This window comes from Anopheles ziemanni, chromosome 2 (assembly GCF_943734765.1).
Source record: "Anopheles ziemanni chromosome 2, idAnoZiCoDA_A2_x.2, whole genome shotgun sequence".
NCBI lineage: Eukaryota > Metazoa > Arthropoda > Insecta > Diptera > Culicidae > Anopheles > Anopheles ziemanni.
In genome coordinates, this window is record NC_080705.1 from 84,291,583 (window position 1) to 84,316,745 (window position 25,163).

The 25,163-nt window shown below is 42.8% G+C and overlaps 6 protein-coding genes across 6 annotated transcripts; 3 read left to right on the top strand and 3 right to left on the bottom strand.

Annotated features, from left to right (window-relative positions):
- Positions 1-504: 504 nt before the first annotated feature.
- On the top strand, positions 505-4,038 carry LOC131289202 (calnexin-like). Its single transcript, XM_058318416.1, has 7 exons — positions 505-877; positions 955-1,347; positions 1,410-1,543; positions 1,623-2,211; positions 2,277-2,417; positions 2,646-2,774; positions 3,185-4,038. The coding sequence occupies exons 1-7, from the start codon at positions 749-751 to the stop codon at positions 3,518-3,520; spliced, it is 1,851 nt and encodes a 616-aa protein (XP_058174399.1). The 5' UTR covers positions 505-748; the 3' UTR covers positions 3,521-4,038.
- Positions 4,039-5,067: 1,029 nt separating this feature from the next.
- Positions 5,068-5,895, bottom strand: LOC131289212 (protein lethal(2)essential for life-like). The gene has a single exon (XM_058318427.1). It carries the CDS (start codon positions 5,761-5,763, stop codon positions 5,098-5,100), a length of 666 nt encoding a protein of 221 aa, XP_058174410.1. The 5' UTR covers positions 5,764-5,895; the 3' UTR covers positions 5,068-5,097.
- A 6,018-nt stretch (positions 5,896-11,913) lies between these two features.
- LOC131285081 (protein lethal(2)essential for life-like) lies at positions 11,914-12,669 on the top strand. Its single transcript, XM_058313943.1, has one exon. The coding sequence runs from the start codon at positions 11,999-12,001 to the stop codon at positions 12,599-12,601; it is 603 nt and encodes a 200-aa protein (XP_058169926.1). The 5' UTR covers positions 11,914-11,998; the 3' UTR covers positions 12,602-12,669.
- A 2,770-nt stretch (positions 12,670-15,439) lies between these two features.
- LOC131282065 (protein lethal(2)essential for life-like) lies at positions 15,440-16,168 on the bottom strand. Its single transcript, XM_058311453.1, has one exon. The coding sequence runs from the start codon at positions 16,081-16,083 to the stop codon at positions 15,460-15,462; it is 624 nt and encodes a 207-aa protein (XP_058167436.1). The 5' UTR covers positions 16,084-16,168; the 3' UTR covers positions 15,440-15,459.
- Positions 16,169-16,699: 531 nt separating this feature from the next.
- Positions 16,700-17,445, top strand: LOC131294571 (protein lethal(2)essential for life-like). The gene has a single exon (XM_058322616.1). It carries the CDS (start codon positions 16,807-16,809, stop codon positions 17,443-17,445), a length of 639 nt encoding a protein of 212 aa, XP_058178599.1. The 5' UTR covers positions 16,700-16,806.
- A 2,858-nt stretch (positions 17,446-20,303) lies between these two features.
- On the bottom strand, positions 20,304-22,741 carry LOC131294573 (protein lethal(2)essential for life-like). The gene is made up of 3 exons (XM_058322617.1): positions 22,366-22,741; positions 20,685-20,832; positions 20,304-20,331 (listed from the first exon to the last, which is right to left on the bottom strand). Exons 1-3 carry the CDS (start codon positions 22,739-22,741, stop codon positions 20,304-20,306), a joined length of 552 nt encoding a protein of 183 aa, XP_058178600.1.
- Positions 22,742-25,163: the final 2,422 nt, after the last annotated feature.

Sequence of the window (25,163 nt, forward strand, 5' to 3'; positions counted from 1 at the left end):
AATCAAATCTGATTCGAGTCCTAATCGAATCAAATCTTTAGAATCCGTCAGATGGGATTCGAATCTTTAGAATCTGTCAAATGGGATTCGAATCTTTAGAATCCGTCTAGGGATCGAAGCTTCGAATCTTCCGAATCAAGATTCTGCCAACACTAGTTTGTTCGTCGGCGACGTTCTACGGAAAAAGTAGCACGGAAAATCAGAAGAATTTTATTTACATTCGTCAGTGAAAAGTAGAGTAATTGCTCTCGGCAGGAAGATTACCGACTTCCGTCGGCCCTAGTCATTCCGTTGCTACCCAGCTTTTACAAAACATATCCGAATCCGTCGCCTACAAAGCAGCGATTTTAAGGTAACTGGAATATGTAGAAATTTGTTAAATATTGTGTCTGTGCCATTTTGGGGTGGTTTAATTCGATTATATGTAGAAAAACGAAGCCTACAAAGTGTGATACGGTAGTAAGCGAGGTCTGTTTTGTTCTTTTCCTTCTACAGGCAGTTGAGGCAGGGAAGCGGGTTAACAAACTCTCACCCCACCCCCTTGCATCCGCAATTTATCGTCACGAGTGTGCCGGTAGACACTGAACAGTAGGCCGTAGAGATCATGCGCTCATAGTTTTGTCATACGTGTACTAATCGAATTTGTGTGTTCATTGAAGTTGGTCGTCATTCGGTTCTGAGGATAGGTTGGATTTTAGTAGGGCAATCAGCGCAGTAAGCCAAAGCTGTCGACATAGTCTACACAAGCATGATGAAATTGCACAGGCCTCGGTGGTCGGCACTGCCGTTCCGAGCCGTTTTACTGTGTGCCGTACTGGTGTTAAACTGTTCCACTGTTTACGGTGACGATGAAGGTTCTGCGGATGTTGAAAACGCGGTAGGTTTCGGCAGTGTGATGCAAGTAAACGGCAGCTGAAATGGTAATGAAATAAATATCATTTTACTTATCCGTAGCTTTCGGAGGATGCGGAGCTGTACGTAACGCCGAAGGTCGATGCATCTCGTGTGTACTTTGCAGAGCATTTCGACGATCTCTTTGACGATGTAGAAAAACGGTGGACCAAGTCGAAAGCTATAAAAGATGACGCAGCCGAAGAGGTGGCCAAGTACGATGGCGAATGGTCCGTGGAGCAACCACAACGGCCTATCCTATCGAACGACTTCGGTCTGGTGTTGAAATCAAAAGCAAAGCATGCTGCTATATCATCTCGTCTCAATCGCCCCTTTGTGTTCAATGAAAAACCACTGGTCGTGCAGTACGAAGTGAATCTGCAGGAAGGGCAAGAATGTGGCGGATCCTACATAAAACTGCTTTCAGCTGGAGACGAAACGAAAGATTTGAAGAATGTAAGCACACGAACGGGTAACATTTGAGTATGGGTAGATTCAGATAGTCATTTTTCTTTCAGTTTCACGATAAGACTCCATACACCATCATGTTTGGGCCGGATAAGTGCGGCAACGATGTTAAGCTTCACTTCATCTTCCGCCACGTGAATCCTGTGAATGGTACCATCACCGAGAAACATTGCAACAAGCAGAAGTAAGTAAATAGTGTGTGTGTCCTGCATTATTATTTTGAGTATGTTTATTTTACTTTTACTTCTGTGTTATGTTTTTAGGGACAGACTAGATGACCCTTTCAAAGATAAACGACCACATCTATACCAGCTGATCGTACGCCCGGATAATACGTACACAATAAACGTGGACCATAAACCCATTAATGAAGGATCGCTCTTGACCAGTTTTACACCAGCCGTGAATCCTCCGGCCGAGATTGACGATCCTGAAGATCGTAAGCCACAAAACTGGGACGATCGTGAGAAAATACCGGATCCGGACGCAACCAAGCCCGACGACTGGAACGAAGACGAACCGGCGCAGATCGCGGATCCGAAGGCTTCCAAGCCTGCCGGTTGGCTCGACGATGTCGAGGAAATGGTACCTGATAGCAATGCCGTTAAACCAGACGACTGGGATAACGATATGGACGGCGAATGGGAACCTCCGCTCATCCCGAACCCATTGTGCGAGAAGGCGGTCGGATGTGGTCTGTGGAAACCGCCGATGATTGCTAACCCGAGCTATAAGGGCAAATGGCGTCCGCCGCTTATTGCCAACGTCAACTATCAGGGCAAGTGGGCTCCGCGAAAGATACCGAATCCAGACTTTTTCGAGGATTTGACTCCCTTCCGGATGATTTCGATTGTAAGCGTGAACTGCAACTGGTGATGGAGTAGAGCTTGTAAGAAAATGTGTTTGTTTTGTTTTAGGCTGCCGTCGGTATTGAAATTTGGTCGATGTCGAATGATATTCTTTTCGACAATATTCTCATAAGTGATGATGTGGCCGTTGCTGATGAATGGGCTGCGCAAACGTTTGATCTCAAAGTTAGGACGCTCGATCGGCAAGCGGTAAGTTGAAAGTGGTAGACGATTTATAATATTCATCATAAAAGTGACAACAAAGACAACTTTTACAAAAAAGGATAAAAAAAACTATGCTATTGGCATCTAAACTACGAAGTGTAAAGGAAGTTACAAATTGAATTTTCTGGATAGAAAACTGTTTTAGAATTATTTGTCATATGGTTTACATGATCTGAATGACCTTCTTTGTCATATGTATACGAATACGTGCAGCAAACACTTTGGGATCGTACGATGAAGTATATCAACTACAAGCCAGCGTACTGGACAGCTTATTTCGTGTACTGTTCAATTCCATTGATTGCCTACGTCTGGTTTCTATGGTCTCGTCGAGATAAAGAGGTTTACAATTTTTTACTGACTTTCATTAAAATTACCCGTTTTTGGCTTGTGTAAAAGTATCCCGGTCGCAGGTCCTCTGACCACACTGTTTAATTTAATCATCGCTTTCCCGTAGGTCGAGACGTAGTTCCTATGAAAGTATTGCTTGTTCACTCCCAACATATTTTCCCTTTGGCCAATTTCCCTCTACAGGAAACAGTCGTCTCCCGTGTGCTGAAGTACTGCAATAACAACCCATGGATGTGGGCAGTGTTGGTAGTGGTCGTAGGTTTGCCAGTTGCGCTCATGATTTATTTCTTGTGCTTCGCCAAGGTAAAACTTTCCCGCTAGTTAATGTTGCAACATACTTTTTATTCGTCACAAAGCTAACCAATTATTTTGCTACCAATGTGTAATGTCAACTCTAACAGGCTGATGCGAAGGCAGAAGTTGGACGTAGGAAGAAAATGGAAGACAGTCCAATACCTTCGGGCGAGCATGAGGACGAAGAACTCAAACAAGACACCGATATGCCGCCATTGCTACGATCCACGAGCAGTGCTGATGGATCGTCCAATGCTGAAGTCGACGATGATCAGGACGATGAGGATGACGAAGCTGAAGAGGAGGACGACGACGAGGAGGTGGAACTTGCACCGGAGGTAACTGCACGGGAAGAAGAAGCATCGTCTAGTGACGCACCGGTAGATAGTAAGTACGTAGAAGGCGGCGAAGGTGTTAAAAAAAGAAAAGCCCGGAAGGATTAGAAAGCGAGCGAAACAATAATGATCAGAATGCAAAATTGTAACAGGGAGAGTCCGTGATGGGGGGATGCCTGCATTGATTTGAGAAAAACGGATATTTACAGGATAAAACCCCATATTTTCCGGAGTGTTTCAAAGTACAGGAACAGAAAAAGGCATGTTCTTGGTTTTGTGAATCTACCATTTTTTTCATTATTGGGATAGATGTGTGAAATGTTTTTGATAAAAAAACGGTGTATCATTATCGGTAACCAAACTTTCTTCATTGTCATATCTATTAGTAGTTGTGTGTTTCTCGATACTCGTCTAACATTCAACTGATGAGTCAGAAACAATTGCATTTTTATCAAAGATTTGTTGTTTTGTGCTCATTCCATATATTGTATTTGGGCTATGATTTTTTATAACTATATTATTCAACCGCTATTTTCTTTGGTACATTAGAAACTGCGTACGTGAGCAATAGCGATTTAGGAACAAGTATGAAAAAACACCCAAATATCTTGAACAATAGATATGAAATGCACCAGCTGCAATGCATCAGCTTTGCAAGGTGCAGAGGAGATAGAAATTTAACAGGCGATGTCGGTGTTTAAAGACTCTAGATAACTAGCAAACAGCTAAGATAAAAACAAGAATGATAAGCTGGTACATTCTCTCGAAAAGGAAGAAAATGCGTACTTCATACAGCACACATAGAAACCGACAGATAAATCTGCGAATAATGAGAAATTAAAAAAAACCAAAAGCTATAACACATTGCATTTCCATTATTCTTTATTCTGCAAATTTAGGTAGGTTCGTTGGTGAGCTTTATTGTCAGTCCAGGATAAAAAAAATAATAAGACACGATAGCAAAGATTAAAAAAAAAAATACACCCAAACGTCCTCATGCATCTCATGCAGCATTCGCCTGGTGTGGGGATTTTATTTTAGCTAGTATCCTGTTTATCTTACATTTACATACTATCTCATATTTGGTGTGCATACCATTTCGGTACGTCAGTTAGTGTGGTTTTTAGGTTTATTTAGTAACAATCTCACTCTAGAACAAAAATGCGTCCGTGTTTGTGCGTGACTGCATGGCACCGATGAGAGTAGAATTGAACGGTATCTACCGACGGCATTGAAGTGACATGGAACGTAAATAAAACAAATATAAAAGAAACATTACCAATCTCTAGTTTAGTTTTTATCCAGTTGCATGATGATAGGCCTTCGAGTTGCCTGGTGGGAGGGAATTACACTTATTATGCGGACATCAATTCACTGCTTCCGCATTTACACTGCTTTTAGGCCACTATTGGAGGTCATTGGTCCCAAGCGTTTGTAATGCACACGACTGTCGGCCATCCGATTTGGAGTAAATTAGTGAGTGAAGTAACAAATAAAAATATCGAAAAATGGATTCGATATTACTGGACCATGTTAACGCATATGCTTGTAAATGTCCGATTGATACAAATTTCCAATCGATTTTGAAATACACAACGAAAAAAAAACACAGTTTGACAATTTGTATGTAACTTTATAATTTTATTAAACTTACAGTTAAAATAAATTACATTCGATCATCAGACTTAAGATTCCATCTTCTCCCCTTCGGCCTTAGCTTTTCCATTTTCTTTGGCAGAGTGTCCGCCCTCCAGCTTCTTCATGGGCTGACCGGTGTGCGTGATTGGAATGGCTCTTTCCTCCTTCTTCTCGATCTCCTTCTTAGGACAAGTGATGGTCAGGATGCCGTCGGAGGAAAGCGAGGACACGATATCGTTTTCGTTATGGCCGTTTGGTAGCATGTATCGCCGTACGAAGTGTCGCGAGATGTAGCCATGCTCATCCTGTTTCTCCTCATGCTTGCCCTCGACCACAACGCTCTTGTCCACGTACTTCACCGAGATTTCCTCCGGCGAGAACTGCTGCACGTCCAGGTTGATTTGGAATTTGTCGTTTGTGACGTTCACCGTCGAGCCGCTGTCTCGTTTAGTGGCCACGCAGGAGCTGTGCCAGGGCCGGTTGTAGCGACCCGGTTGCTGATTTTGATGAATACGATGCAAGGGATGATGACGGTGCTGATGTTGTTGATGAGCTCTGTGCTGCAGAATTCCTGTTGCGGCGGCCAATGCGGTAAGCAGGTCATCGTCATTGGCTGCACTTCCAAACTGCGGATCCATCAAACGACTTGCTCGAAACGGACGATCAAACTCATCGTCCCACCAGTTGCGATAGAAAATCGGAATGATTGCCATTTTGCACGACACAATGTCTTCACTTCTTACTTTGAAATATTCCTTCACAATGCTTTCACAATTTCACAAACAAACTTCGATATTCCTCTACACGTTTTACCTTAGGAGTCGCTCGTTCAAATGATGCGTTCGTTGCGTCCGCACCTGCGATTATATATTGCGCGTGCCGGAGTTCATGAACACTACAGATGTTTCCCGAAATGTCGAGATCGATGAACTCACGGTTTCGAGAATGATGAGCGAACATTCAAAATGCTCAACGCCTTGTAGAATCGTCTAGAATGTTTTAGGAATATCGACAGCATACAAGAGCAACAAAGTAGGTTTAATGCAATTCAATTATTAATAAAAAGTGGATATTTTAAATCTTTAAATCTTTTTCTATTATTATATCTTTTCCGAACGCTTGTTGCGCGCGTACACATTTTTCTCACGAGTGAAATATTTCACATGCTTTTCAACCCCCAAGGAACTCACTACGCCTTTCGAGAATCATCCGCGTTGTTCGTGCGTCTAGCGCGTTCATCTATATAAGCGCCGCGATTTCGTTGGAAATTCATCAGTTTAATTCAAATCGTAGTCGCATGCTAGCAATTGTGTGCTAATCACTCTTGTTTCAACCACCGAGCAGTGCAGACGTGTTTGCAGCAGCCTACCTCCAGCATCCAGTGCAGTGAAAGTGCTTGTGAAAATCAGTCGTGTCTTCAGCTACCTGCCTCGAGCATACAGCTTAAAGTACCTGTGAAAGTGACTTTACCTGTGAGTGTGTACAAGTACCTGTGAGATTGAGAGTGACGAAAGTGAATCTCTGAAGGTGGAATTTTGGACGGACTTTAACATTGGTGTGGTGAAAAGAAAATTTTCTCCAAGTCACTGACACCCGCCCAGGATATGGCGGGTCATACACCGCCTTGGGGAGATCCTTCTCCCCGAGAAAATCAACGTGGACGCCTAGCACCGGAATGGATGGACCCGAAAGGAGTAAATGGCGAACTCCTCTACTTAATCCTGCAAGCACCAGAAGGACTCCAGCTGCCGAAAAACCCGTTCCTCATCAGCAAAAGTTTAACCAGCATTGTAGGCGATATGGAACCCTGCGCTCCGATCAACAAAGGAACCAGGTATTTATTAAAAACCAGATCTAAGAACCAATTTGACAAACTACAGACAATCACGCAGCTATTGGACAATACCCCCGTACTGATCACGGAACACCCATTTTTAAACCGCGTGCAATGTGTCATCACATGCCCGGAACTAAAAGGACTAACGGACGAAGAAATCCTGGAAAACCTAGTGGACCAAAAAGTGACAGCAGTTAGACGATTCCTGCGACGCAACAACAACGAAACAACGGAGACAAACTCTTTCCTGTTAACTATAGATTCAGTGCTCGTGCCCACAAACATCCGCATTGGACTACTACAAATAAAGACCCGGACCTACTACCCCCGACCCATGCAATGTTTTAACTGTGCCAAATTCGGTCACAGCAAAGCAAAATGCCCGTCGCCTGTTCCAGTTTGCTCAAACTGTAACCAGGACGCGCACGGCACTTGCAATGCTGCCCCGAAGTGCAAGAACTGTGACGGAGACCACAACTCTTTGAGTCGCTCCTGCCCAAGATATGTTGATGAACAAAACATCATCCATATCAAAGTGGACTGTGGAATCACATTTTTTGAAGCACGGAAACAGTACGAAGAACAAAACCGAAAATCAGTTAACAACCGACTTGACGCTTTGAAGAAAATCGACCCACGAGACCAACAAATCGCTGACCTTACTTCCTTGGTCGCAGCCCTCCAACTGCAAATAAAAACACTTACGGAAAAACTTGAACAAAACAACACAACCACCGAAACTGAAGACACTGAAGAATCCGACGAAGAGATGTCCACCGCGACATCTGACTCCGAAACTTCAAACTCCACCTCGAACAATACACAGGAACACGAAACGAAAACAACCCAAAAACGCAGAAACACCCGACCAAACTCATCCGAAGAAGACCTTCGCTTAACGAACAAAAAATCACAGAAACTTGCACCCAAACAAAGCGACACCCAAAACACTCCCAAAAAAGACACCAAAAAGAACAAAAAGCGGAACGGCTAACAAACACACACGAGTTAGACTCAAAGAAACGACCCTAGCAAGCCCCAAGACACATTCTAACGGACCTACGCTCTTAAACAAACTATCTGAATAAGAAAACAACCCCCTTTTTAAAAATGACAAACAAATTAGCACTACAATGGAACATACGTAGCATCAACTCGAATATTAACAACCTCCTACTTTTAATTGACAAACATTCACCGATTGTTATATCATTACAAGAAGCATACCCCCGAAGACACATAAACAACAATTACAAATGGTATTTCAAAGAATCCAATCCACCCCATCACAATGTCTGCCTAGGCATACACAAAGACTATCCTCACAAAACACTCAATACCAACACAGACCTCCCTGCCGTAGCAGTACAACTAAAATGCCCAATCAAAGCCACCTTCATCAGCATCTATCTCCAAAACCAAAACATTCCTAATCTCAACTCAAAACTACAAGACCTAATAGACAAAGTTCCCAAACCAGTCGTCTTTCTTGGAGATTTCAACAGTCATCATCCCATTTGGGGTGGTAGCCATATCACGCCACGGGGGAGGGTGATAGTTGATTTTTCCATCAGAAATGACCTCATAATTACCAATCCAAACAAACCCACCAGAATCTCATCACACAACGGACATCAAAGCACACTCGACTTGGCAATACTATCCTCCCAACTAACACAACAACTACAAACAGACGTAGAAACCGACACGTATGGCAGTGATCATTTCCCTGTCATGCTGCAACTTAACGACAATCCTTCCGAATCCCAACTTCGCCCAAAGTACATATATCAACAAGCCGACTGGATTGGTTACCAAAAGGAAATAGACTTTTGCACAACTTATCAACAAAACTGGACAGCAGAACAATTTACAAACCTTATTCAACAAACAGCAAATAGATTCATTCCCCAAAGTTCCAACAAACCAAGAAAACGACGCAACCCCTGGTGGAACGCGGACGTAGCCCAAGCCATAAAATCCCGTAGAAAAGCCCTAAGGATGCTCCGCCGAGCAACCAAAAACAACCCTCCAACAACCCCTCAAATCCTTGCTTTAGCAGAAACATATCGGACAGCCAACAAACATGCAAAAATAATCACAGAAAAGGCAAAAGAAGACTCTAGAGGACGTTTCGTTGAAGAAATAAACCCAGACATGACCTGTCAAGAAATGTGGCAACGGGTTTCTCTCCTCAACGGAACTTACAAAAAACCCAAACCAATCCTTTACCTGAATAACACGTACACCACAGACCCAGCAGTAATAGCAGAAACTTTCAACGAACACTTTTACAATACCTCGTCTACCCAACAATACTCAATCCCATTCCAAAGGACCAAACAGACAGCAGAACTCCACGAAATCAATTTTCCTACCCAAACGAACGCTCCCTACAACAAACCTTTCGACGCTGCAGAACTTACCTGGGCACTCTACAAGTGCAAAGGGAAGTCTGCAGGACCGGATGACATCGGCTACCCACTGCTTCAAAATCTACCCCATTCAGGAAAACTGACCCTCTTATCCATATACAACGACATCTGGCACACTGGCAATATACCTTCGAACTGGAAAAATAGCTTAATAGTCCCCATACCCAAACCAGACAAAAACCCACACGAAGCAACAAACTATCGCCCCATATCACTCTTAAACTGCGTAGGAAAAGTGCTAGAGAGAATGGTAAATCGTCGTTTGGTTTACATTCTCGAAAGCCAAAACCTGCTCAGCGACGCTCAGCACGCTTATCGTGCAGGGCGCGGTACAGAATCCTATTTCGCCTCATTAGAAACAATAATCCAGAAATCTTTTTCTAAAAACGAACAAATCTCCTGTGCAACAATAGACATCTCCAAGGCTTTTGATCGAGCATGGAGATACCCGATCTTAGATCAGTTATCGCGCTGGGGCATCGGAGGAAACCTTGCTTCCTTCATCTCCAGCTTTCTCTCAGACCGAACCTTTCAGACAATAATAGGAAACACCCGATCATCAGTAAGACAGTTAGAAAATGGTGTCCCTCAAGGCGCCATTCTCTCCCCTACACTATTCAACATCACAACACAGACACTTATAAACTCACTCCCAGAAAACATCACGCCACTCATATACGCCGATGATATCCTTCTGATAGCTACCGGCTCAACACCGAAACAAACACAACAATCTCTTCAGAAAGGACTCGACAAATTACAACAGTGGTCCCGCTTCACGGGCTACGACATTTCCCCTGAGAAAAGCAAAATTATCTGTTTTTCCCAATTTTCTGCCCGCCGCTCAAAACCACTATACATCAATAACTCCAGAATTCCTAACGTAACAAAAACCAAAATTCTAGGAGTAGTCATTGACTCAACTCTTAGCTTCATACCACACACTCAATATCTCCAATCTTCCACCAAAAACAAACTACAGCTGTTCAAGTATCTAGGCTGCGGTAAAAAGCGAGCTTCTCGCGAAACCCTGCTGAAGATCATGAACGGCTGGCTTGTTCCGAAAATACTATTTGGCGCCGAACTCTACTCTAGAGGCGGCCCTAACATCCAAAACAAAGTAGAGAAAATTTACAACCAGGCCCTGAGACAAATCTCAGGAGCTTTCCGCACCAGTCCCATACCTTCGTTAATCTGCGAATCCGGACAGCTCCCTTTCAGTCACATTTTACTCAATAGACTAGTATCAGCACAAGCACGACTCAACGAGAAAAATTTCCCAGCTCAGCCCCTCACCAACAGAACCAAAACCCTCTTCAAACAAATTACCACCAACGAACTCTTAGAAATAGAAAAACTAAACAGACTCAAAGACAGACCCTGGAACGCAACAAAACCCAACATAGACTGGACAATGAAAGACATTAAAAAGGACAACTACAATCCCACCATTGCTCAACAACTCTTCCAGCAGCTCATCAATGGCAAGTACAAAACACATCACCACATCTACACAGACGGTTCCGTTCAAGCGAATGAAACCGGATGTGGAATATACTCGGAAACTACATCTAGCAGTCTTAAACTCAATAATAATCTATCAATTTTCTCCGCAGAAGCTTTAGCCCTCCTAATAGCGGCCGATGAGGCCACAATAGACAACAAACCTAACGTTATATTTACAGATTCCGCAAGCGCACTTCAAGCAATAGAAAAAGGAACATCAAGACATCCCTACATACAATCCATAGACGAACACCTAGCCACTCGGAACATCACCCTTTGCTGGATACCGAGTCACATGGGAATCGCTGGAGACGAAGCCGCCGACCGATTGGCGAACGAAGGTCGAGCGAAACCGGACACCATCGAGACACCTTTCCCAAAGAGAGACCTCCTTCGCTGGGCCCAAGACGAAGTACGCTCATCTTGGGAACGCAAATGGAGATCGCTCATCGACGCCAAACTTCACAGCATCAAACCAACCACACTACCATGGAATGACACACCCAAACCACGCGACCAACGAATCCTCACCCGCATCAGAATAGGACACACCCGACTGACTCATAGCTACCTTTTCACGAAGAACAGCCCACCACCAATGTGCATCACCTGTGGATGCCAGCTCACCGTCAATCATATCATAGTTGAATGCAGAGCCCATACTACAGCCAGACAGCAATTCAACATCCCACCAAACCTAGAATCCGCCCTCAGCAACGACCCCACAAGCGAAGACAACATCATACAATTTTTGAAAGAAATTAAAATATATAAAGAAATTTAACAGAAAGGAAAGAATAAATAAAAATGAAAAACAAACCTAATCTTAAATTTAAATTAAGGCAATATTGTTCCCCTCCCCACCCAATCCTTTCCTTAAACTATCCCATGATTCCAAACATTTCCCTAATATGTAACTTTAATTTAAGATAGAGATGAATGTCGCCGTTAAGGCGCAAAATCTCTTTAATAAAAAAAAAAAAAAAAAAAAAAAAAAAAAAGTTTAATTCAAAGCAAGCGATAGAAAACAAGCAATCAAGTCAAACCAACCGATATTCGGGCGGAAATTCAGCGATAAGTTGTGAACCAAGTGACAGTGAATAATCGATTCTATTGCAATAACCAAAGTTAGAGTGATAATAGACAGAAGTATAGTAAAATCCAGTGAAAATGTCGATCGTTCCAATTTTCTTCCGTAACTGGTGGGACGACGAATGGGATCGTCCACTGTGGAGCTCCCGGCTTCTGGACCAGCATTTCGGAGGTGGTGTAAGTGCGGACGATCTGTTGAACGCCATGGCATCGGTCGCCGACTCCCACAGCCGCAGACTGCAACAGCAACAAAGCGCTGGACGCTACAACCGGCCCTGGCACAGCTCCTGCGTGGCCACTAAACGAGACAGCGGCTCGACGGTGAACGTCACAAACGACAAATTCCAAATCAACCTGGACGTGCAGCAGTTCTCGCCGGAGGAGATCTCGGTGAAGTACGTGGACAAGAGCGTTGTGGTCGAGGGCAAGCATGAAGAGAAACAGGACGAGCATGGCTACATCTCGCGACACTTCGTACGGCGATACATGCTACCAAACGGCCATAATGAAAACGATATCGTGTCCTCGCTTTCCTCCGACGGCATCCTGACCATCACTTGTCCTAAGAAGGAGATCGAGAAGAAGGAGGAAAGAGCCATTCCAATCACGCACACCGGTCAGCCCATGAAGAAGCTGGAGGGCGGACACTCTGCCAAAGAAGCTATGAATGTTAAAAACTGAAACAATTTATGTAATATGATTCACTTTCTGTAATTTGTAACTTAAGTTATTTATGATGCCAAGTATTCGTTAAAAATAAAGATTTCAAACAATTCCATTAAACACTTTATTTTCAAACTTTGGTTTCATAGTTGAGAAAGTGTACAGTAGTTTTAAGTGGTCTACAATGTTCCTGTCATTTAGTTAGGATAGCTAAGATTGTGAAGAATCAAATTAATAGCGCACTTTTTTTCTCTTTCATGTTCAACAATATTTTTTCAAATATTTCATGGTTGTTTACTTGGTTTCTACAGTTAGAGCATTTTTGTGCAAACTCGCTTGTTCAAACAAATTCATCTTCAACTTGTACCTTGTAAATATTTTTTAAGGCACTTAGTTATTTTAATCCCTCTTAAAACATAAAAATCCTTTGCGTTTCTTTCTTTCGGTGACCTTCTAAACCATTATGTTTACAGGAATAATACAAGAAAGTTAGCTACTAAATAAAATGCCACAGGCTGTTGGTTTTTCAGACTTAAAGTTTTAAGCTAAAGAAAAATAATAAGATTTAAAACAATCTGCATTCTTTGTCCATGCGGAGTCTATGTGAACCTAGTTTTGTGTTTTTATTTTACGGTGATTTCAGAGTTTTTTTTGTGTTTACTTCTTTTGTTTTTGTTTGATACATAATATCATGATACGTTTAACTTTCTTATTCGAATTGGTTCTACTAAGATTGCCTAATTACATTTATTTAAAAATATACAATAAACTTTACGAGTCACACCGATTAAACGGGTCCGGGATCCCAGTTTATATGCTAACTTGAACACAACCGCCGGGCAATGGATCACAAACACGCTTGTAGCAAGCTACTACAAGCCATATGTAGGGATGATTGATAAATTTCATGAGCCTTTTAGGGATAAACTTTGCAGAACAATATGTGTAAAGCTCGTAGAGTGATCGTTGCATCGTAATTCTCTGTGTAAGAGTATAAGTAATAGTAGTTCTATGTTCCATTTTCGACTCCACTGCCAAGTTTGATCCTGATATTATGTATCAAACAAAAACAAAAGAAGTAAACACAAAAAAAACTCTGAAATCACCGTAAAATAAAAACACAAAACTAGGTTCACATAGACTCCGCATGGACAAAGAATGCAGATTGTTTTAAATCTTATTATTTTTCTTTAGCTTAAAACTTTAAGTCTGAAAAACCAACAGCCTGTGGCATTTTATTTAGTAGCTAACTTTCTTGTATTATTCCTGTAAACATAATGGTTTAGAAGGTCACCGAAAGAAAGAAACGCAAAGGATTTTTATGTTTTAAGAGGGATTAAAATAACTAAGTGCCTTAAAAAATATTTACAAGGTACAAGTTGAAGATGAATTTGTTTGAACAAGCGAGTTTGCACAAAAATGCTCTAACTGTAGAAGACAAGTAAACAACCATGAAATATTTGAAAAAATATTGTTGAACATGAAAGAGAAAAAAAGTGCGCTATTAATTTGATTCTTCACAATCTTAGCTATCCTAACTAAATGACAGGAACATTGTAGACCACTTAAAACTACTGTACACTTTCTCAACTTGGGGGTCCGCGACAGCCGAGCGGTAGCGCCGGTTAGAAAATCGGCCCATGAGCGCCGGGGCTCACCACCTCGACGGCGTGGGTTCGAATCCCAACCGAGACCGGACCCTCCCCTGTACGAGAGGACTTGACTATCCACGTACAACAGGGAAACAAGTCTCGTAAGCCCTTAACGGGCAGGCATGACCATGACCAAGAGGTCGTTACGCCAAGAAGAAGAAGAAGAAGATAATATCATAATACGTTTAACTTTCTTATTCGAATTGGTTCTACTAAGATTGCCTAATTACATTTATTTAAAAATATACAATAAACTTTACGAGTCACACCGATTAAACGGGTCCGGGATCCCAGTTCATATGCTAACTTGAACACAACCGCCGGGCAATGGATCACAAACACGCTTGTAGCAAGCTACTACAAGCCATATGTAGGGATGATTGATAAATTTCATGAGCCTTTTAGGGATAAACTTTGCAGAACAATATGTGTAAAGCTCGTAGAGTGATCGTTGCATCGTAATTCTCTGTGTAAGAGTATAAGTAATAGTAGTTCTATGTTCCATTTTCGACTCCACTGCCAAGTTTGATCCTATTTTTGGTTCAGGGCAACGACCGATGATATCCCCGATGAGTAAAGCATTTGTTTACTACAATATTGGGGAACGATCATGTAAGCTTTCATATGAAAATAGTAAGATCAGTAAAATACTGAAGCTAAGCTGTAATACGCTGCAAACAACAATATTTCTTCTTCTATCAATGATATTTAAAGAACAATACTTAATTAAGTTATTGTAATGCATAGCATACAACATTTTGCGACAGATTATACACATCTTCGGTGTTAAACCTACACGAAAGCCTAAAAATATATCCATTTATATGGAAGTGCATTCGCACAGAAAACCACAATCCATCGAACGTATGAAACCAAATGTCGCCCTTGTAGTTCAGTTTCTTCAATAAATAGATTAAAAATATCTGCCGAACAGCTTGCAAGGCCAATACTTTTCAACCACATAGCATCGGGGAATTGAAATAAAAAATTGATAGTTAATTTAAATGTGAACACTTGCAGCGAAACAAAAGCGACGATTGCCATTCTTTGATTAGAAATAACAAAAGAACTTTTTAACACGATGAAGTCTGTAAATAGATATGTATCAAATATATGTCGAATATTTGCAATTTTCAAACAAAATACAACGTAAAATGAAATGTTACGTAACAGTTTATTAAAATTATTCTTTTTATTGAAATAAATTACATTGTATCATCAGACTTAAGATTCCATCTTCTCCCCTTCGGCCTTAGCTTTTACATTTTCTTTGGCAGAGTGTCCGCCCTCCAGCTTCTTCATGGGCTGACCGGTGTGCGTGATTGGAATGGCTCTTTCCTCCTTCTTCTCGATCTCCTTCTTAGGACAAGTGATGGTCAGGATGCCGTCGGAGGAAAGCGAGGACACGATATCGTTTTCATTATGGCCGTTTGGTAGCATGTATCGCCGTACGAAGTGTCGCGAGATGTAGCCATGCTCGTCCTGTTTCTCTTCATGCTTGCCCTCGACCACAACGCTCTTGTCCACGTACTTCACCGAGATCTCCTCCGGCGAGAACTGCTGCACGTCCAGGTTGATTTGGAATTTGTCGTTTGTGACGTTCACCGTCGAGCCGCTGTCTCGTTTAGTGGCCACGCAGGAGCTGTGCCAGGGCCGGTTGTAGCGTCCAGCGCTTTGTTGCTGTTGCAGTCTGCGGCTGTGGGAGTCGGCGACCGATGCCATGGCGTTCAACAGATCGTCCGCACTTACACCACCTCCGAAATGCTGGTCCAGAAGCCGGGAGCTCCACAGTGGACGATCCCATTCGTCGTCCCACCAGTTACGGAAGAAAATTGGAACGATCGACATTTTCACTGGATTTTACTATACTTCTGTCTATTATCACTCTAACTTTGGTTATTGCAATAGAATCGATTATTCACTGTCACTTGGTTCACAACTTATCGCTGAATTTCCGCCCGAATATCGGTTGGTTTGACTTGATTGCTTGTTTTCTATCGCTTGCTTTGAATTAAACTGATGAATTTCCAACGAAATCGCGGCGCTTATATAGATGAACGCGCTAGACGCACGAACAACGCGGATGATTCTCGAAAGGCGTAGTGAGTTCCTTGGGGGTTGAAAAGCATGTGAAATATTTCACTCGTGAGAAAAATGTGTACGCGCGCAACAAGCGTTCGGTAAAGAAATAATAATAGAAAAAGATGTAAAGATTAAAAATTTCCACTTTTTATTAATAATTGAATTGCATTAAACCTACTTTGTTGCTCTTGTATGCTGTCAATATTCCTAAAACATTCTAGACGATTCTAGAAGCATTTTGAATGTTCGCTCATCGTTCTCGAAACCGTGAGTTCATCGATCTCGACATTTCGGGAAACATCTGTAGTGTTCATGAACTCCGGCACGCGCAATATATAATCGCAGGTGCGGACGCAACGAACGCATCATTTGAACGAGCGACTCCTAAGGTAAAACGTGTAGAGGAATATCGAAGTTTGTTTGTGAAATTGTGAAAGCATTGTGAAGGAATATTTCAAAGTAAGAAGTGAAGACACTGTGTCGTGCAAAATGGCAATCATTCCGATTTTCTATCGCAACTGGTGGGACGATGAGGTTGATCGTCCGTTTCGAGCAAGTCGTTTGATGGATCCGCATTTTGGAAGCGCAGCCAATGACGATGACCTGCTTACCGCATTGGCCGCCGCAACAGGAATTCTGCAGCACAGAGCTCATCAACAACATCAGCACCGTCATCATCCCTTGCATCGTATTCATCAAAATCAGCAACCGGGTCGCTACAACCGGCCCTGGCACAGCTCCTGCGTGGCCACTAAACGAGACAGCGGCTCGACGGTGAACGTCACAAACGACAAGTTCCAAATCAATCTGGACGTGCAGCAGTTCTCGCCGGAGGAGATCTCGGTGAAGTACGTGGACAAGAGCGTTGTGGTCGAGGGCAAGCATGAGGAGAAACAGGACGAACATGGCTACATCTCGCGACACTTCGTACGGCGATACATGCTACCAAACGGCCATAATGAAAACGATATCGTGTCCTCGCTTTCCTCCGACGGCATCCTGACCATCACTTGTCCTAAGAAGGAGATCGAGAAGAAGGAGGAAAGAGCGATTCCAATCACGCACACCGGTCAGCCCATGAAGAAGCTGGAGGGCGGACTATCTGCTAAAGAGTCGCAGCAGACTTAGAATTAAGAATAGTTTTTATTTCATAACTAATTTTACGATTAGTGTAAACATTTGAAATACGAATAAAATTCTTGTTAAACTGCTATCAAATTAATATTGTGTTTCGAATTAGATTTTCAATTTCGTGTTCATCTGTCATTTACAATAAATGGTACTTGTACGATATCGATTTGAATGATAAGATAAGTTGAGATTTTATGATTCCTAACTATAGCACAATTCAAATAGATTAGAAACAAGATAGATGTTTTTCAGAACCATGCCATGCGGTTCAATATTTCACTTGATATCGGCGCAGGGCTCTTTCAAACAAGTTGCATTCATGAAATATTGCATGAACATGCTGGAAATATTTCAGTTTCAAACAGATAGCGCGCCAAAAATGATTTTTAACGGATTATGCATATTGTAACAGGGTTTATTTAAGGTTTTAAGATTCACATTGGAAACAATGAATCGTGACACATTTGGCAGCCTCATTACTGGTAGACGGGAGTAGTACTGTCGATCAAACAAGTTTACTTGCGGAAAGGATACTCGTTTTCGTTTGCTACGAACCAGACTGATGCAGCCAATATCCAATCAATGTGTCCATAGTGAGTGACAATGCAATTTAACCAATTTCGGTACATTTCAATGGGATAAAATAATACGCCATGCAAAATCCTATGATCCCAGGAACGCCGGAAGCGCGAAAGTTACTTCACTACACTTCGCTTGAGCGACGGTTCAAGCGCGGCCTTCCAGGGAGACTAGGGCCAACTACTTTTTGCTCCACATTTCTGACATATCCGGGCTGGGCCTGTCTTTTCCTACATAGGCCACGTATGGAAAATGCGCCAAGAAGTTGGGTGAAACTCTCCCCGACTGTCGGGAGAAAGTTGCACGAGTCGTAGGGCAACCTTCCGCTGCACGTGCGCTGCAACAGTCGTTATGATTGATATTCCAAGGACGAACTGGCTGTCTGAGCTGAACTTTTCACCGCCCCATGTCGAGCCCTTCATAGGTTAGCCCTTTGGGTACGTATTTACTACTCGCCATGTCCGCTCCTTGAGCGCATCCGCGAGAGAAAGTTTGTTTGTTTCAGTTTGGTACGAAAGGCTCTACACACCACAATACGGGGCAGTAGGTAACACAGTAAAGTTTATAGGACATATTTGCAATTCTTAAAGACTGACGATGGCGTAAAGGTTGGCAGCCGTTCGCTTCAGACAGGAATCTTTCTTCCGTCCCCTTCCCTTTGAAACAAAACAAAAAAAAGGTTTGAGCTTCAAACCAAAAGGAAAAGGATAAGGACGGTACGCTGGGTTTGAGGAATGTGAACCTAGACATAGTTTTAAAAGGGCAGCAACGATTCACCACGCCAGCTGAGGGCTTGTCAAAATCGTTGGTCTTTAGGAGAACTGTACCAAATTGCGACGGATGCATGCTGTTCATTGTTGGAGCCCGTTTATGTCAAAAAACATGGGACGATGGTCGTTTAAATCACTTTCGAAACGACATGTCACGAAACAACATTTTTTAAAAAGCTTATAGAAGCGAAATAAGTTTAACATAAATTCTCAATTATAGTTTGTGAGAAAATATAAATAGTATTGCTTACAATCTACCAATCCAAGAAGAAAACTGTGGTCGAAGATGATCGTTTGAACAGAGGATAAGAAAAACTATAAACATTTTAACAATACATATATTTAACAGATTGTTAAACGTGGCCATTTGGTAGAATAAATTCAAATAAACCAGTTCTGTGTAATTCACTGTTTATGGTAATTCCCAGTTAATTGATTCAATATTAGTTCAAACATAACCGCTCTATACGGTTATCTCTATACGGAAAAAGAGAAAAAATAGTTTTTAACATAGTTTAATACAAAATTTTAAAACAATTTTTTCGCGTCTTATCACGATGAGCTTAGTTTTGTTCAGTAGCAGATAAAGTTAATAAGTTTTCTATACTTTTCCGCATACATTTACAACTCTCCCACAACAAAGTCGAAATTTCAATCAACTAAACAAAAACATCTTTCAAACGACGAGGCCCTTCGATTTTGATTTTTAACCGAGAGACCTTGAATCAATCGATAGGCACGCTATCTGGCCGCACCTACTTTTTTATTTCATTTTGAAGTACTCCATCCATTCCCTTGGTATTCGCAACGATTTTCCAAACAACATTTTCCAAATGGTCATCAATAATCAATAGATATGCTCGATTCGGGCAATAGGCATGGCATAGCAGGAGCATAATCGACAATACAACTGTCAGTTCGATTCAATTCGTAATTTCTTTTAGTTTTATTGGTATTAGTTTATTATTATTGCATGTTTCATACGCAAAACTACTCTAGTTGGGGCGTTTTTTAATCGGAATATGCCGCACAATCGAAACGATTTACAATAAAACTAACCGTTGCTGTCCTGTTGAAAAGGGGTTTTTTCCGAATTGGAGGTTGGAGGGTCGTTTTTTGGTCCGTGTTGGTCGAGCATCTACCATTCGAACCCCGTTTCCCATAACATACAACACCACATTTGTTTCTTTGTTAATTTTTCGCTAATGAATCACATCTTTAGTTGGTAACGTGGTTTACACTTATAAGGTTAGTTTTGGGGTTTGTTTTTGCAAACTTGAACAAAGTTATCTGTTTTGCAAACGCATTATCGATCGACCGGCGGTGTTTGCTGTGTCTGTGAACAACTTTTCCTCCCGAAGATGTGTGGTGCATCGTTCGCGGCTAAACACGTGCTACATTTCGTTGGTGCGTGGAAAATTGGGCGCAAAAAGTTATTGGAAACACATCGGCGCAGCTAGTTGCGGTCGAAGACGTTCTGATCGAGTGCAGTGGCGCACCATCTGGTTACTTGTAAGTCAAACAGCGTCGCGAACTGATACGACTAACAATTAATATGGTTGAGGAATAGTGAAAGAGAAACAAAACAGTTGACAGGCAAGAGAAGAAAAACAGCAAAAAGAATGTAAAACAAAAGAAAAAGAAGGAAACGAAAGAAAAAAAAGAAGAAAAAAACAGAAGAAAAAGGATCAAAACTCATGTAAACAAGCGTAGATCGGCTCGACTCGGTGGTGGAGGGTGGCAGTAGCAGAAGGCAGCACGGAGGCCCGGCAGTGTGGATGGAGCAAAAGACGTTTGTGTGACACAAGTAGTGCAACATCCGTGCAGCCGTTCCGTTCCACCGCCGGAGCGAGACCGAGGTTCGAGTGTGTGCGCGCCGGGATTTACTTCTTGTCCTCGATGGCCGGCTTTCCGGTGTGCCAGATGGGCACGTACTTTTCGACTTTCGGCGCCGGCAGCCCAATCCGCGGGGCGGTGACCGTCAGGACGCCGTCGGACGAGAGCGACGAGACGATCAGGTTGGCATCGTAGCCGACTGGAAGTAGAAGGAGAACCACAAACAGGATGGTTTAGCGGTGAACACAAGGTGGCGACACGCCAACATACGGTTTAAGATGGTTGAATTATGTGCAAGTGTAACAACGATATAAATGAAGAGTAAGGAAGAATGGCAAGTTCGGTAAGGACTGTAAAAGCAAGGAATGCAAAGTGTAAGTTGCATGGACTAAGAAGGCTTAAGGGGAAATATTTCTTCCAAATTTACTCATGTTTTGAATTATTATAAACTGTATTACACGCTCTTGAAATATTTTTTCTTGTCTTCTATTTTTGAGTTCTCAATTTGGAATTTTTTACTTTCTTAGGCATTATGTTGTAGTTTTATGATGTAGAGTATATGGCAGTGTTTGAAAATCTAAGTATCTAAGCCACTTGAAATTTGAAGTACACTTAGGGTAAGTGCTCCCATAGTGGTGCTAGTAATAACAGTGGTGGTAGTGGAATAAAATCCTAGCTCAAAGAAGGAATAAATGCAATAGCGTTATTTGTTCTAGTAAGAAATGTTCTTTATCTTCTACAGAGTATTAAAAAAATAAACCTTTCCACTCCGTAATAAATTAAGGCTCCAAATTGAATATTTTCCTACTAGGTTGTACTAATATGCTGGATTCCGTAAGAATTTATCAGGTATGCCATGATTTCCTTAAGGCTATAAATCACTGGAAAATGCTTTGGTATATGGGTAACTTGGCCGTTTTGCATGAAATACGCTTCAAAAACAAATTACAGTCGAAATATATTAAGCCTTTTACAAGTTTTTTTGTGGGCACTAAACAGACTTAAAATAGTTGTTCTCTACTGTAAATAGTACATGTTCAATTTTCAATTTACCAAGTATTTTTGTGCTTCTTAAATAAGGTAAAAGAAAATTAATAATCTGCAAAATAATTTGTCTTCAATCGAACTGTTATCGAGTGGTCAGAGTTGACAATCTATGTTTATAGTTAATTGAAATAACATACCCAACTTGGGTTCATCTACCATCGGTTGTACTTGTGGATGGCTCTCCGGTGCAAATCGATGACTTACCAATATAGTTCGTGCATGTAACCCATCAGTCCGTGTCGTTGGTCCGTTTTGTCGTCACAGACAAACACAATCGGTCGCAGGGAAACTGGCACACCGTCGGGCAACGGTCGGGCGTGTGATTCAAGTCTCAAGGACTACGAGCGACCCGCATATAGCGCATATTGTGCAATAGGGTAACGGCAGGCGACGGGAGATGAGCGTGAGTCATGTGCTTTCGCCGTCGGGATCGTAGAGATAAGCCCGACCAGAATAAATAGCACCTTTCTAAAGGAGGACCGTACCGAAATACCCTCGCCTCAGGTGATAGTCGCGCGGCGATCAGGTGCAGATGGGCAGGGGGATGATGACCATGATTGGAGGGGTGCAACGATGGTGCATATGCTATGGTGATGTGAGTGGTAAGAAAAAGATTGTGCCGGCTCGGGCTGGTGAAAATAGGAATCGATCGTTAAGCGGGCGGGGGAGATTGCGCTGTACTCACTTGGAACCAGGTAGCGGCGGGAGAACTGGCGTGCCACGTAACCCTGCTCGTCCCGCTTCTCCTCGTGCTTGCCCTCGATCGTGACGTACTTGTCCGTGCGGCGCACGGTTACCTCGTGCGGCAGGAACTGGTGCACGTCCAGCTCGATCTGGAAGCGGTTCGGATCGGTGTCCACTTTCGCGCCGACATCCCGCAGGCTGAAGTAGCGCCAGGGCCGGTAGAGGCTCGACCAGCGCAGCGGCGCCAGGGGTGGCGCACGCCAGAAGTCATCTGTCCCAAGGACCTCCTGCGTGATCGACTTCTCGAGGACGCGCGTGTACAGCGGTAGGTCCCAGTCGTCCCACCAGGTACGGTACTGCACCGGAACCAGCGACATCGTGGTGTTGGCTGAGGGGTTAAGCCTTCTAAATCTACAGAAAGTACAGAATCACAAACACCACGATTGGAGGTGAAATAAAACCACCGAAAAAAGTGTGCGCTATCGTGCTCCAATGCGAAGGTCCCGATGACCCTGCGTTCTGGCGGTCTCCTCCAATGAAAAAATCCTTTCCTGAAAGCGGACGCTAAACTGTCAACCAGGTGCAGGGCAAGCCAAGGGTACATTTTTGCAAAGGGGAAAACACCCCGAGTTCCACTCGTAAACTATTCGTAAGCTCCATGGTCGACCTCTGGCTGATAGTGCAATTTATCGATTTAACACTGTCACGCCGGATTATGCCGATTATAAAAATAGGCAGTTCGGTGCTATCGGGCTGACGTCCTCTCGTTTCCTTTGCTCCCTTTACCTTTACTCCCCAGCTTAACGGATGTTCGAATTTTATTTTCCTGATAGTTCGCGTCCTTCGGTTCGAGTCCGCCAGCGACGGATTGGTTCGCATACCAAGTGCCGATACCGAGTGCGCGAATTTCGTTCGAAGGGCACGTTAAGAAATGGGTACGGTTCAGAAAATTCACGACTTCACCCTGCACTTGGACTTTGATTGTAAGCAACGGACCGTTCATAATTGGTAGCACATTTTCGGCAGCAGCAATGCCAACTGCGATTGAAAAATTACCCTTGGCGTGCTCTTGGCCACGGACCGTTCAAGAGCAAGGATATTTTACTGCCAAATTATAGACCTAAAAACGAACTGTCTGTTTTCATTAACGGGTTTTGCCTGCTTTTGAATTTTCACTGCCAACTTGATGTCTCAATATCAGTAATTAATAATTTTAGTCCCCGAATGATGGTCTGGAACTTTCTCTCTTGTTTTACTTTTCGTTTCCCTTTCTGCCACGTTCTATTATTCACGGTTCCTTGAGTATTAAAACGCCAGTTATTTCTGGACGACTTCCAAATTGGCTTGATATTGATCTCGGATGAAGGGCACCGTCTACTACGCATCGTAATTGCGCGTTGCAATATTCTACACTTACTGCGGTCTACTTACTGGATGCAAGAGTTAACGCTGCCGATGAACGCGTCTGCTTGGCGCTTCCTGAGCGGATGTGCGAACCGGAAAGCGAAAGGACGAACACTGAACCTCGCGAAACACTTTCACCGACGTCGAAGACTTTTGGCAGCTGAACCCGAGCTTTGCCTGCGTCAGCGGTGAATCAATCCTTCAGGCAGGACCAACGGAAGGGTCTTTGACACGTTGCGGACTCTCGGGGGGGATTACCGATGGGGGGCGGGGAACGAACGCGAGCGAGCGCCAGCGAAGGGTTTTGCAAAAGTTGAACCGTTTCCAACGAGCGCGTCGACGCGACTATGCGGCTCGTGGCGGATGGATTTGAATTTTGTTTTGATTTCGCGAGCAGCTCACCTGGCCACCCAACAACCCTTCCCCCTTTGATTCACACCCTTCCTCCTACGTGGAACGATTTTTCCGTCTCGAGCTCGCGTGTTTCGTTCGTTGGAACGTCGGTTGGAGCGCGAAGAGACGGAGGCAGTGCGGGATGACTGCGAATGGGGGTTTGGCTCGTTAATCTGGCCACCGTGTCCCCTCGCCACCCACCGTTGTTGAGCCAAACCGAAGGGTTTGTTGATGCTCGGACGAAGCAGTGATTTTTGGCTTGTGCGCCCTTTTTCTCCGTTTGTTTACAACAGCACCCTTTGTGGGGGAGGTGTATGGAGGGCATGGAAAGCGGGCGGGAGACCAATAACCACAACCACAGCCACATTTGGGTATCACATAATGTCAACTGTACCCTAGAGTAGCCGCGCGTGGTAAAGGTACCGATTATGTTTAATTAGTTATCATGTAATGTCTGATACACACTTATTATTTTTATCGAAGAGTTATATAAGAGAAAAGATTAAATTGTAAGTAAAACTGATGCAGGTTTAGTTAATAATAAAGATTCTGTGTGTATTTTTAATCGTATGTATTCGCGTAAGGAAATTACAACACACTTACAAACTCACCAATTGCAAGCGATCTACACAGCAAATAAAAGACATAGCGTTCGATTTTGTTAGGAAGATATCTTGGGAAAAAATCAAACAATTTATTGCTCCTCTTGTTTCAGCCCAGAAATAAATTTAACTAGGAAAACATATTTGTTTCTACGCAACGTGAAACTATGATTCGGCCTAGAACTAGCTCGAAAACGAATCCAAAGCTTAACACGTTGAATCCAAAAAAACATCATCCAGAAATGGGTGCCAGCAGCAATTAGTTCTAAAAAGTTTTTGACCCATAAATAAATGAAAATACAACATAAAAAATATAGTAATATTAAAAAAAAGTTCTTTGAGAAGCTAAGTCGAAAACCGTCAGTTTAACAAATGTTATGAACAAATTTAATTAAAAAAT

What these genes read in the sequence shown, in the direction of transcription:
- LOC131294571 (XM_058322616.1), top strand. Translation starts at nt 16,807, where the DNA reads ATGGCAATCATTCCGATTTTCTATCGCAACTGGTGGGACGATGAGGTT.
- LOC131289202 (XM_058318416.1), top strand. Translation starts at nt 749, where the DNA reads ATGATGAAATTGCACAGGCCTCGGTGGTCGGCACTGCCGTTCCGAGCC. An exon ending in AAACGAAAGATTTGAAGAAT is followed by an intron (nt 1,348 to 1,409) that starts GTAAGCACACGA and finishes TTTTTCTTTCAG; the next exon opens with TTTCACGATAAGACTCCATA. An exon ending in GGACGCTCGATCGGCAAGCG is followed by an intron (nt 2,418 to 2,645) that starts GTAAGTTGAAAG and finishes GAATACGTGCAG; the next exon opens with CAAACACTTTGGGATCGTAC.
- LOC131294573 (XM_058322617.1), bottom strand. Translation starts at nt 22,741, where the DNA reads ATGTCGCTGGTTCCGGTGCAGTACCGTACCTGGTGGGACGACTGGGAC. An exon ending in CCGCCGCTACCTGGTTCCAA is followed by an intron (nt 20,833 to 22,365) that starts GTGAGTACAGCG and finishes TTCTACTTCCAG; the next exon opens with TCGGCTACGATGCCAACCTG. An exon ending in CCGGCCATCGAGGACAAGAA is followed by an intron (nt 20,332 to 20,684) that starts GTAAATCCCGGC and finishes TAGTCGTATCAG; the next exon opens with TTCGCGACGCTGTTTGACTT.
- LOC131285081 (XM_058313943.1), top strand. Translation starts at nt 11,999, where the DNA reads ATGTCGATCGTTCCAATTTTCTTCCGTAACTGGTGGGACGACGAATGG.
- LOC131282065 (XM_058311453.1), bottom strand. Translation starts at nt 16,083, where the DNA reads ATGTCGATCGTTCCAATTTTCTTCCGTAACTGGTGGGACGACGAATGG.
- LOC131289212 (XM_058318427.1), bottom strand. Translation starts at nt 5,763, where the DNA reads ATGGCAATCATTCCGATTTTCTATCGCAACTGGTGGGACGATGAGTTT.